The sequence below is a fragment of the Dipteris shenzhenensis genome, chromosome 10 (genome assembly GCF_047967505.1).
Source record: "Dipteris shenzhenensis isolate YYH24624 ecotype China chromosome 10, Dip_SZ_1.0, whole genome shotgun sequence".
Taxonomy (NCBI): Eukaryota; Viridiplantae; Streptophyta; class Polypodiopsida; order Gleicheniales; family Dipteridaceae; genus Dipteris; species Dipteris shenzhenensis.
The window spans coordinates 4,504,714-4,517,202 of NC_141605.1; the positions used below are offsets into that span (position 1 = coordinate 4,504,714).

A 12,489-nucleotide genomic window follows, 5' to 3' on the forward strand; every position below is an offset into this window, starting at 1 on the left:
CTCCCAAAAAGTGACTTTCATTTCAACCCAAAGGCAACACGACTCAGCAAAAAAGTGCAACTTTCTTTGCAGAGCACTCATAGATGAGGAGAATTCACTTGACAAAACAAGTACCTCAATTTAGGGACTCAACAAGAGTAAAATTAAAAAAAGACCTTACCCAATGACAATATCGTAAGCCTCAATTACAAACTACAACTACCGAAACTGCATAGAGATAGGATGCACTGATCTACCCACGCCAGTGTACACCATGTCTTAAAGCGAGAGCTATGGCCAATTGCGTATTAGTGATATCTATACATTTTAAGAAGGTGAGTTGTGGGTATGCACTTGATTGCTAGTTCCATGGTAGACACAAAATTAACTTTGTTATAGACTTTCAATATTAATCAAAGGCCATGAAAATACTGTCAGCTCAAGAAGTATGTTTATCAGCTCTCTAAGCCTCCCTCATTTCAGCTGTGAGCCCTGAAACAGAGTTTTATAATGAGGATTTGTAGAGCTTTGGGCCAAAAAGGGATATCATGACAAAACCTTCTTCAGGGTGTCATCTCATATAGGGATGTTTTTGAAAATGTTAACTTAAATAAGGCAAAATGTCCAACCAAACGGTTGCTGCTCTTTAAGACAGAAGCATCCTCCTCTCAGAAAGATTCCACCTGAGAAACATCTGAAGTGTGTCCAAAGCTTGAACCTCTTACGTGGTGGCTTCCTCTGCAAGTAATGGAAGGAGCTAGACTGGGGGAATGTGAATTCTTAGAGCGTCTGGTTTTCAGGGGATACCTGTGCTGGTGAACTTGACTTCCTTGAACCCAACGTCTGCTGAGATGAATCTTTACTTGATTTTCCTCTGAAAGAGAAGTGCCTCTTTGAGAGGGATCTAGAGAAAAACCCTCTTTCTTCAGAAGGAACTGAGGTTACAGCTCCTTTTCTTCCATCAACATCAACCGACTTTGAATTCAGAAAAGATATTCTGCGAAAATGAGGGCCCATTTTCAAAAGCTTGCTCTTTAAAGGTCTTCCTATTCCTTTTGCACTATCCGCCCCTAGTTGCATTCCTTTCAGCTTTGAATTTTCATCTTGATCACACTCAGGACAGGGAGGATCGTGCCTGAGCGTGTCAGGGATGACTTTCTCAAGACAATCTGCATGGTAAACATGCCCGCATACAAGCACACCCACAACTGGCAAATCATTGCTGCCCAACATTCCATCTGAGCTCCAAGGTGACCTATGAAGCAGCCACCTAGAACATAGACCACATTTCTGCAAATTTTCTTGGAAGTTGGCTGAACCATTATGCAAAACAGTAGCCGTGGAAGGACCCACCCTTATTCTCTCCACAGGACAGGGCAAACCTCGATATGAACCATCCTGATTTAAATTCCAGCTCACATCAGAGAGACAGTTAGTATCGGACCATCCAAAACCCTCCCTCCGAGAAGAGGCCACAAGTTGAGAGAAGGTCTGCATTGACCAGTCATTTCCAACTGGTTGTTGACCTTCAAATCCCTGTGAGGATTGCCCGCCTTCTAGGAGAGTGGTATGACTGCTTCCTTCAGCACTTCTAAGAAATGTTTTGCTATCTGAGTTCTGCCTGCGGAAAAGTCGCCTTGATCCAAGCTTGGATAGAGACAAATGACTAGCACTCCAATTTCGCTGTAGAGATGAACGATTACTGCTTACTGTTATTGGTGCTATGTCCCCTGTACCCTTATAAGAGCTGGATCCTGGAGTGTCAGGAAGTGTTGAAGACCCTGTCTGGAAACATGCCTACAAACAACAATTGAAATTTCTGAATCAGTCCATCATTCAGCCAAGATGCAGGTAGGACAACATAGATCATGGCATTTGAATACACGAGCTTTGTAGAGAACAGTAAATCAGTTTCCATGCTGAACAACATGAGCTGACTTTGCACAAAGAAAGAAGAGGGGAGGGGAAGGCCCCAAGGGGAGCACGTGTGGTGGTGACGTCAGTTTTGAAAGAGGAGGCTGTGGCAGACCTCATTAGCTGGAGTCGAAGCTGATGTTCTTGACACTGAATCTGCAGTAACAATTGCAATGTTAATCAGGATACATACATGTGACAGACTGGAAAATAGAAAACTGAAAAAAAAACTTTCGGGCGGGAAGAAGTGGTGGGAGGGGGCATAAATTAAAAATTGCTCAAGATTTTCACACCCCTGCAACACTGATTGAAACATTGTAACCACCAATCCATTAGTTAAGTTCTTGCCACAAACCTGCAGTACAGAGAGAGAGAGAGAGAGAGAGAGAGAGAGAGAGAGAAGAGGGGGGGGGGAGGGGGGGGGTTGGGGAGGCATGCACTTCGGTCTTTGCTCATGCAAGCCAATGAGGATATGGATGTGGCTTGGATGCAGTATGTAATTAAGCAGTATGGCCGCCAATATTTAGGGGACCAAAGACATCATGTAGCATTGCAAAACAGAAAAGGCAGGACTACTCGGAATTGTGTCAACTTCCACCATTGCAAATGCTTGATTTTCTTGCAGCTAGGACCTGCATAAGACAAAATGACCTGCATAAGCTTCAAAAATGGTGAATTCGTGCATGATAAAAAGCCTTTGAGGATAAGGGTGCTCATCAAAAGCTTCTTCAAAAGTTTGCACACTTCTAGAAAAAAAACATCCGTTGCTCAGGTTAAAAGATTGGATGGGACTTGGACTATGGATACTTTTGAGCTTAAAACTGAATGTCTAGCCCATTTCAGCCACTTGTTTACAGCACCGTTGCCACTTACTCCACCACAGATTGCAGCTAGAAATCTTTTTTTGGATACTATAATGCCTATCGTGCTTCCCCAAGACGCTTTCACTATGGATATGCCTTTTCTGTTATGCTCTAGCCGAGATAGCATGACCTCGGAAAGATCGGTGGGCATTTTCTCTTGGATGACTGACTTCTATAATATTTAATGTGCGTAAATAAAATGGTCAAGAGAAGTAACTGCCAAGGTCCTAGGTGAGGGTGTAATGGCATTGACTAGGTGGTTCTGAGTGCTAAGGCCTAGGTGCACCTAAATGTGCAATAATGCCAAGGGGTAAATGGTTTAATTGTGCCCCAAGAGAGGGGTAAATGGTGTACCAAGTAAAAAGGGCTAAAATGATGACATGTGGCAGAGGGAACCATCTAGGGAGTTGTGGGTTTTGTGGATAGGCATGAGAGACAAAAAAATTATGTATCTGATGAAAAACATGCGATCCATGAAAATAAGGCTGGGTGGACATACGTGATGCCATCGCCCGTGATTGATGAAGCCAAGGAGAGAGATAGAAAATAGGTTCGTTTCAATTGGTATCAGAGCCTATGGTAGAGATCAAAGGCTGGACGAACGGGATGAGAAGTGCAGCGTGATAATTGGCTGCTCGTGACGTGCGACGGATTGGAAGGGTTGTTGCCCGTGACGACGACCTTCGTGGTGGCTGAGTTCGTTGTGCGGGAGACCTTCGTGGTGGCTGAGTTCAGGTTGCGGGGGATTTCGATAAGGTTTCGATGAACGGAGCAGGCTGGCAACGTGTTGTGATGGCATGGCGTACCTTGGACGGACAGGCTTTGCGTGGTAGTGGTTGACGCCAGAAGCTAAGCTTACAGGTATTCTGCAAGTAGACGAGGTAGGGCCTGGACCTCCCTGGTGGGCTGACGACGTACGGCTTTGCTGAGCACCGACGTGCGCCCGCGTGGAGTAAATCGAAGGTGGAGCGGGGTGATAACCTGCGTAACAGCAGACAAAAAAAAAAATAGATAGACAGTCCCGCTTTACACAGGCCGGAAGACCTCGAAGCACCGTGACTTAGTTTTTTTTTTTTTTAAGCCTATTTTCCCTTTTGAAACTATGGAGGAAAAAGGACAAGATTCCAGGGTGAATCCTAGTGAATCTAGAGCACGGTCTACACAACAAATGTCCCATCACACAACACCTACTCTAGTGGGTAGAATTTCAGTATTAGAAGAGGCTTTACAGCAAATTATGAACCAACAGCTTCAAGTGAATGCTGGTCAGAATGAGATTAGGGAGATGGTGCAAGCCTTGTCGGCTAGGCCATCTAGAATTGATAAGGGCAAAGCTTCAGCAGAGCCAAAGCCCAGTATACACTCATCAGAGCGTGCGAAGGTCAAGGTGCCTATTATTGCCAACTATAGACCGGAGAAGTATGCTGGTCGGATGACCGAGCGCAGTTCTGATGTGATCGAGGTTTGGTTACACAAATGGGAAGAAGCCTTCGCCATTTGTGAAATCAGATCTGATCTAAAGAAAATCCGTGAGGCCACTCACCTGTTTATTGAGGCAGCGGATAGATGGTGGATAAAGCAACAGAAAGATCAGGTTGCTCCTACCACCTAGGAAGGGTTTAAAGCTGAATTTAAGAAACACTTTCTTCCACCTGACGAAGTGTCCCGAGCTTGGGATTCTTATAGAAACCTTCGTCATAGGAATTTGTCGGTGGCAAAGTACACTGACAAGTTCAGGGAATGTGTTATGAAGATAACAGACCCTCTCCCTATGTCGGTTCAGTTGAAAGACTATATCTATGGACTGAACAACAAAATTAAAATGGAAGTTTGGGCTAAATATGTGACTACATTAGATGAATCTATTGCAGTAGCCCTGAACTAGTGGTTTTGTGCAGGCAGGGACTAAGTATGAGTACCCGAGAAAAGGGGGATTTCAGAGGAAATGGACTTCAAAGACAAGTGTCTCCCAGCCAAGTGGCCAAACCAAGCAGGTGAAGCCGGTTGAGGGACCAGCAAAAACAAGTACCACCATTGGGGTGAAAAGGAAAATAACTCCAATGGCAGCCCGGGCTTGGCCAAAGTCCTCGTTGACCCCTGAACAAAAAGAGAAAGCTAGAAAAGAAGGATTGTGCTTCGGCTGCCTTCAGCGACATCAGTGGAAAGATTGTCCACTGAATAAAGACCGTCGCACGGCCAATATGATAATATCTGAGTGCGACACGGAAATGCAGGAGAGTCCCAATGCGGAACATATGCAGATGCAATTGGCGGGACCTTCTCAGAGGTTAGTACCTGTGTTGTTAAGTGTGTCTGTTACTAAGTTAGTAAGCGGTGCACCTGATAACATCCTTTCAAAGCCCGCAGCAACGGGGTATACGGTTTTCGATGAGCCCGAGTTGATTAAAATGAAAGGACAAGTAGCCAGTCATGATGTGATTGTGTTTTTTGACTCAGCGTCAACACACAATGTAATCAACTCAAAGCTTGTTAAGAGGCTCAAGTTGAAAACTAGTCCGTCTGACTATGCTTATACGGTCAGGATGGCGGACGGAAGTTCAACTGAAGTATGGGACCAAAGGGTTACCCAGTTGAAACTTTGAATTCATGACTATGTTGAGAAGCTGGACTTTGAACTCACTAGACTTGCTCACGCAGATATAGCCCTAGGCATGGCTTGGCATTTTTGAAAAAATCCAGCCATTGATTGGAAAAAGCATATTTACCAGTTCAAGATGAACGGGGTAGAATATGTTTTGCGAGGTGAAAAGGATTTACCTCGAGGACCATTGATTTCAGCCATGGAAATTCGGAGGACTCCGAAAGAGTTTCTGTGTCTGTGTATAGCATCGGTAGAGTCGATTGATGATGCATCGACTAGCACTGAGGCTACCCAAGATAGGAAAATGGCCGAGTTGGCTAAAGAAATATCAGAGAAGTTCTCTGAATGTTTTAGGGATGAACTACCTTATGGGTTACCTCCAGAGCGGAAAGTTCAGCATAAGATTGAACTGATCCCAGGGGCAGAACTTGTAAATAGACCGCCCTATAGAATGAGCTTTACTGAAGAGGCGGAGGTGCGTAGACAACTGGAAGAATACCTCAAGTTGGGGCAGATTCAACCAAGTTTCTCACCTTTTGCTTCGCCAGTGATATTAAAGAAGAAAAAGGATGATACGTTTCGCCTCTGTATAGATTACAGAGCATTGAATAATATCACTGTTAAGCATAGGTATCCGATGGCTCGGATTGATGATTTGCTAGATGCATTACATGGAGCCGTGATTTTCAGCAAGATAGACTTAAGTGTGGCTACCATCAGATCCGGATTAGAGCCGAGGATGTGCATAAAACCGCTTTCAGAAGCAGGTTTGGTCATTACGAGTGTTTGGTAATGCCCTTCGGACTTACCAATGCTCCAGTGACATTCGTCATGCTTATGAACGATTTACTACGTCCGTATATCGGAAAGTTTGTAGTACATTTTATTGACGATATTCTAGTGTTCAGTAAAAGTATTATTGAGCATCGTGAACACTTGAGAATAGTGTTCAGTACTTTGAGGAAAGCCAGTCTTTATGTAAATAAAAAGAAAACTATACTGTGTATGGTTAGGCTTGAATATTTAGGGTTCATAATTACTCCACAGGGGGTAGAAATGGATCCGAAGAAAGTGGCTGCGATACTAACTTGCCAATCCCTCAGAGTCTGACCGCGTTGCGATCATTCTTGGGATTTCTCTAGTTTTATAGAAGGCATATCAAAGGATATTCCGAAATAGTATCGCCATTGACTCATCTGACCTCATATAAAGTACCTTTTATTTGGGGACAGAATCAACAAGAAAGTTTTAACACCATAAAACAAGCTGTGGTCACAGAACCGATGTTAAAAATAGTTGATCCCCAGAAACCGTTGTTCCTGAAAACCGATGCAAGTGGCATTGCGGTAGGAGCAGTTCTCCTTCAAGAGGGAAGGCCAGTAGCCTTTGAAAGCAAGAAGCGTTCTCCCTCTCAGAGGAATTGGCCAACTCATGAATTAGAGTTGTATGCTGTTATCCATGCTTTGAAAACATGGAGGCATTATTTGTATGGTTCAAAGTTTTATGTGCTAATCATGATACTCTGAAACATTTTTGTAAACAGCCTGACTTGAGGGACCGCCAAGCTAGGTGGGCAGAGCTCATGCAGGAGTTTAATTTAACGATTCGGTACCGAAGAGGAAAAGATAATAAGGTTGCTGATGCGTTGTCTCGCATTATGCACAACCTGAGTTTCACGGTATTAGAGAGTGCTCTAATGACCGAAATTAGAGAAACTCAAAAGGTGGACAAGTTTGTCCAGAGCTTATGGCCTAAACAACCCTAAAAGACCAGCATTGGAGGTCTCCAATATCAAGAGCATGGGATGAGTGTGAAGTTGCATCTGGTTTCACTACTACATCCCACGATGTTACTGTGGTTGGTGTCCTATGGACTAACATTGTTAAAGGTAAACCTAGTATAGCTACCTCTACTCACCTTGGAAATGATACTACTTGGCCGCTGCATGTGCGCATGCGCATTATACAAGCAGTCGTCATGGCTCATATACAGTTCCACTTGCAGCTCATAGCAAGAAAACCTTGGATGCTTTCATGTCACAAGCAATGGAATACCTTTGGAAAACAAGAAAAGACAAGAAAGCTCTCTGTCTCCTGCAAGTTGAGCTAGTTTGTTCTCCAAAAATGCATGGAGGGCTCAGCATTTTGAATTTACACTATCATTTGATTGCTCTAAAAGCCACCATGCTACTTACTTTTGCAGCTCAGAAGGAACCGTGGACACAAATGCTGGCTGGCTAGAATGTGCACTAAGGTTCATACACATGCATTTGGTAAATGGGAGACCACTTTCTAGGATTTTATTTCTAGGAAACATCCCTGCAGTCCTTTCTCTAGCCGACTGAGCGCTGTTTAATGGAGGGGAAAAAGAGGCCAAGTTAGAGGCCCTTTTGAGGCCCTTTAGGTGCAAAATGTGGAGGGACTATATAAGTCTCCATCCACCCCCTACTATGTACTTTTTGATGTGACATCTAATCCTATCTACTCTCCCACTTCCTTCCTGCTACCTACTCTACGCTCTCTCACTTTCTCTCCTCCTTACCCTCTCACCTTCTCTCCCCCTTACTCTCTCACTCTCTCTCTCTCTACCCCTCATCTCTCTCTCTCTCTATCTCTCCTTCCCCTTCCCCTCTCTTCTCCCCCATCTCTCTCTCTATATAAGTCTCCATCCACCCCCTACTATGTACTTTTTGATGTGACATCTAATCCTATCTACTCTCACACTTCCTTCCTGCTACCTACTCCCTACGCTCTCACTTTCTCTCCTCCTTACCCTCTCACCTTCTCTCCTCCTTACTCTCTCACTCTCTCTCTCTACTCCTCATCTCTCTCTCTCTGTCTCTCCTTCCCCTTCCCCTCTCTTCTCCCCCATCTCTCTCTCCCTTCTGTTATCCTATCCCCCTTCAAATCTGCTCTTCCCCTTTTCTACATTGGTATCAGAGCACGACTCTAGCACCACCAGCGCACCAACACCAAACACCGATTTAACAACTACATCATTCAAAGTGCAAGCATCTATGCTCAACCTCTAACACACCCTAGCGATGATTGGGTATTTAGTGAACCTTATTGACGAAAATCAACCGCAGCACCTTGCTAGTCTCCTCACTTGCGTGGATGCCTACACTGCATCACCCGCCATGACGAACCAAATGAAAAGAAGAACCTGCACCAAAGATCCTGCTGCCTACGAAGGGGCGAACCTGCCATCAAGGCATAAGCAAGGCTTGGCCGTCAGCAACTGGTTTTGTGAGCAGGGGTGATGTACCTTGGTCCGCCCTCAGACGCCTCTGACCTGCCCTCTGCCCTTTGTTATATCGCATGCTTCTATTGGCTGCCTTGAAGAGCTGTTGGCCAATCGACTGAACCAGAAGCTCGACTATCTCCCTTCTAGTCTCGTCTACTGAACCGCCGTGACGCCGCCCATGTGTTGGGTGTTGGAAGCAATGGAAGCTCAAAAATGAAAGCACAATGGAGAAAAACGAGATCCTATAATAGATTGCTGCAAAACTGAAGTGTGGAGGCTCAAGGGAGAGCCAACATAACAAAACCCTAGGGCTAACTGCCCTAACTAGACTAAGTGTCCTAACTAACCTAGATGGTACATAAACTAGCTGTACCAATAGTCCTAACTGACTATAACTAAGCCTACAAGGCTCATACCAAGGTATAAGTGGCATCTACGGATAGTGAAAGCCAAGTGTGAGCAAATGAGAATGAATTCTCGAATACCAAGCCCAAGGTGCCTGCTTCAATCCATAGAGGGCCTTTTTCAAGCGGCATACCTTGCTTTCAGAACCTTCAACCTCAAAGCCAGGAGATTGGGAAACATAGACCTCTTCCTGCAAATGCCCATGAAGGAAAGCTGTCTTAATATCAAGCTAATGTATCTGCCAATGAAAGTGGGCAACAAAGGCAATAACAATGCGAATGGTAGTGATCTCGGAAGTGGGAGCAAAAGTCTCCTCAAAGTCAATGCCATGCTGCTGAGCATAGACCTTAGCAACAAGACGGGCTTTGTAACGGTCCACTAAACCATCAGCTTTCCGTTTGATCTTGTAAACCCACTTAGTTCCAATGGCATTCTTGCCACAAGGCAAATCACACAACTCCCAAGTGTCATTCTGATGGATAGAATCCAATTCAGCTTGCATGGTTTTCATCCAACAATCATTCTGAAAGGCATCTTGATGACATAATGGCTCTTCATTGCATGCTGTAGCAACCAAAGCATAAGCAACAAAACTAGCATGCTCTTTCCGGACAGCTTCTCTCGTACGGGCTGGCAGAGGAGTGTCTTGTTTGCTATCTTTTAATGTGTCAAGGAGCCAACGGGGTACCTTTTTAGGCTCTTGAATTTCTGCTCTTTCCTGTTCAAGAGCCCGGTGCAAATGATCCTGATCAATGATAGCATATCAGGCTGAATTTCTGCATGCACATGTGGCTGCAAATGACCAACAGATGGAGGAGAGACAACCTCAAATGGAACATCATCCCGAGCATCGGATGGAAACAAAGGCATCAAACTGTCAAAATATGTATGGGGCATCAACAACGGGCTGTTTTTGACAGTCCAGCAAAGGCATAGTGGAAGACTGTCAAAATATGTATGGGGCATCAACAACGGGCTGTTTTTGACAGTCCAGCAAAGGCATAGTGGAAGATTCATCAAACACAACATCCCGACACACAAAACACTTGCCCGTGCGGGGCTGATATAGCTTGTAGCCCCTGCTCTTAAAACTATACCCAAGAAAAATGCATTTAACAGCTTTATCATCCAACTTAGTGCGTCTCTGTGAAGGCACATGAGCACAAGCTAAGCATCCAAAAGTTCTCATGTGGGAAATGCAAGGCTTACGACCCGTCCAAGCCTCATAAGGTGTGATAGTCTGCAATGCCTTTGTAGGACATCTATTCAAGATGTAATTTGCACACATGACCGCATCCAACCACAACTTATTAGGCAAATGTTTGCCTTTCAACATGCATCTGACCATTTCTATCACTGATCTATTCTTCTGCTCATCCACGGGATTCTGTTGAGGAGTATAAGGCACCGTGCATCAATGATTAATGCCACGGGAAGCCAAAAAAACAGCAAACTCCTTCGACATGTATTCACCCCCCCTGTCTGTATTAATGTGAGCAATGTGTAGCCCACTCTCATTCTCAGCCAAGGCAATAATAAAGTGATTGAAGCATGAAGAAACATCAGACTTGGATTTCAATGCAAAAATCCAAGTGTACCTGGTCAATCATCAATAAAAGTAACAAAATAGTAAAATCCCCCAGGAGCTACATCTCTCATGGGTCCACAAACATCACTATGAACCAAATAAAGCTTACGTGAAGCACCAACTCTCCCATCCTTGGGAAACGCAGCACAGTGCATCTTACCAAGTAAGCATGGTTCACAAACATGTTTGGTAGGCATATGCATTTTGGGAAGATCCACAACCATATCTTCCTTATATAACTTCACCAGGGCTCCAAAATTGAGGTGTCCAAACCTCTCATGCCACAGATGAGTATCTGCCATGGTAGAATCAATAGCAAAGGCATGTGCATCGGCAAGTGCAGCATCATCATCTGAAGATCTGTCATAAGCATCAAGTCTATAAAGACTGCTGGACAATATGCCAGTCAAAACCAGGGTAAAGGCATGTGTAACATCATACATTGCACACCTCACACCATCAAAAAGAACCTGAAAGCCACATGTAGCAATGGCTGAAATAGAAATGAGGTTCTTACGAATGCCTGGAACATAAAGCACATTCTCTAGAGTGACAATACCACCAGAGACACGGTATATGATGCATTATTGGCACATGTGACATTGCCCCCCCCTGAGATGTAAGCTCCAATGAGCTGAATAACTTCCTGCAAGAAGTGATGTGCTTGCTAGCACCACTATCAAAGAACCAGGCATCACGAACATCTGAAACTGCCATACAAGCATCACGAACATCAGGATTATACTGACATGTAGTAACCAAGAAAGCCCAATGGTGGTCTTGTGTGAAATTAGCGGACTCATGTCGACCTTATATACTTGAAGAACCAGATACTGCAAGACCAGACTCTTTCTTTTTCTTTTCAGATGCTATGCACTTCCTGCATTCAGAAATATCATGCTCAGGTTTCCTGCAATATTATGCCCGTGCTGTGATTCACACGACTTTGCTCCTCCTGAAGAAGAAGAGCAACAAGCTGGTCAAATGAGAAATGATTGGCATCACCCCCTGCAACCAACCTCAATGTGATAGCAAAGCCTTGATATGAATCAGGCAACCCATCAAGGGTATTAGAAACTAGCTGAGAATCAGGCATAATCTCATTAATGTTGGCCAACTGCTCTTTCAAATCCTTCACATTAGTAAGATAGGCATCCATGTTACCACCCTCATCAAGCTTTAAATCTTTCAACTACCTGCGGAGATAGGCAACCCTCGCGTCATTCCGCACCTGATACAAAGATGCAAGCTGATCCCATGCTTGCTTTGTTGGAATATGGAAGCAAGAACTAGAACTAGAAACTGGAAATGAAATAACAAGATTGAAAGACAAGAAATACCTTGAGAAGAGTGTAGACAAGACACAAGCTAGACTGATTGATTACAATGATGTGACCCATGAATATATGGGCCAAGAGTGCTTATGGGATAATTGTAGAAGTGCCACATGGCACACACTCAAGACATAAAGACTAGACTTAGACTTTAGACTTAGAAAATAGTACACTTAGTGTGCACTTATCTTCAACACGCTCCTTAAGTGGACACTAGGAGTAAGACAGAAAGACAAGACTAGAAGACAGACATAAAGACTGATAGACTGAGAGACAAGATAGAAGACATGACAGACAAAGATCCTGAGACACCCCTCCTCAAGTGATATCCTCATATGGGTCCACAAGGGTAGGGACAAGATGGAACAAAACACAGTCAGATTGATAGACAAATAGACAGACAGACAAGACTAGATAGACAGAAGACTGACTGTAGACTAACAGAAAGACCAAGACACTAGAACCCCTTGACCTACATCATCGGTGGTCAAGGTGGTAGACAAGACATAGAAGTAATCAGAAAGCCCACTTCTCATCATGTGAGGAAGGAACAGCAGG

At 44.2% G+C, this 12,489-nt stretch overlaps 1 protein-coding gene across 1 annotated transcript in view; it reads right to left on the reverse strand.

Annotated features, from left to right (window-relative positions):
- Window positions 1–280: 280 nt before the first annotated feature.
- The window catches only part of LOC147897291 (uncharacterized), a 41,377-nt gene continuing 29,168 nt past the window's right edge, over window positions 281–12,489 (reverse strand). Inside the window, exons 3-4 of the mRNA XM_087380844.1 lie at window positions 2,009–2,049; window positions 281–1,776 (exon numbers count right to left, since the gene is read on the reverse strand). Coding sequence (XP_087236970.1) covers window positions 760–1,776; window positions 2,009–2,049 — 1,058 coding nt within the window. The 3' untranslated portion in view covers window positions 281–759. The remainder of the gene's footprint in view (window positions 1,777–2,008; window positions 2,050–12,489) is intronic.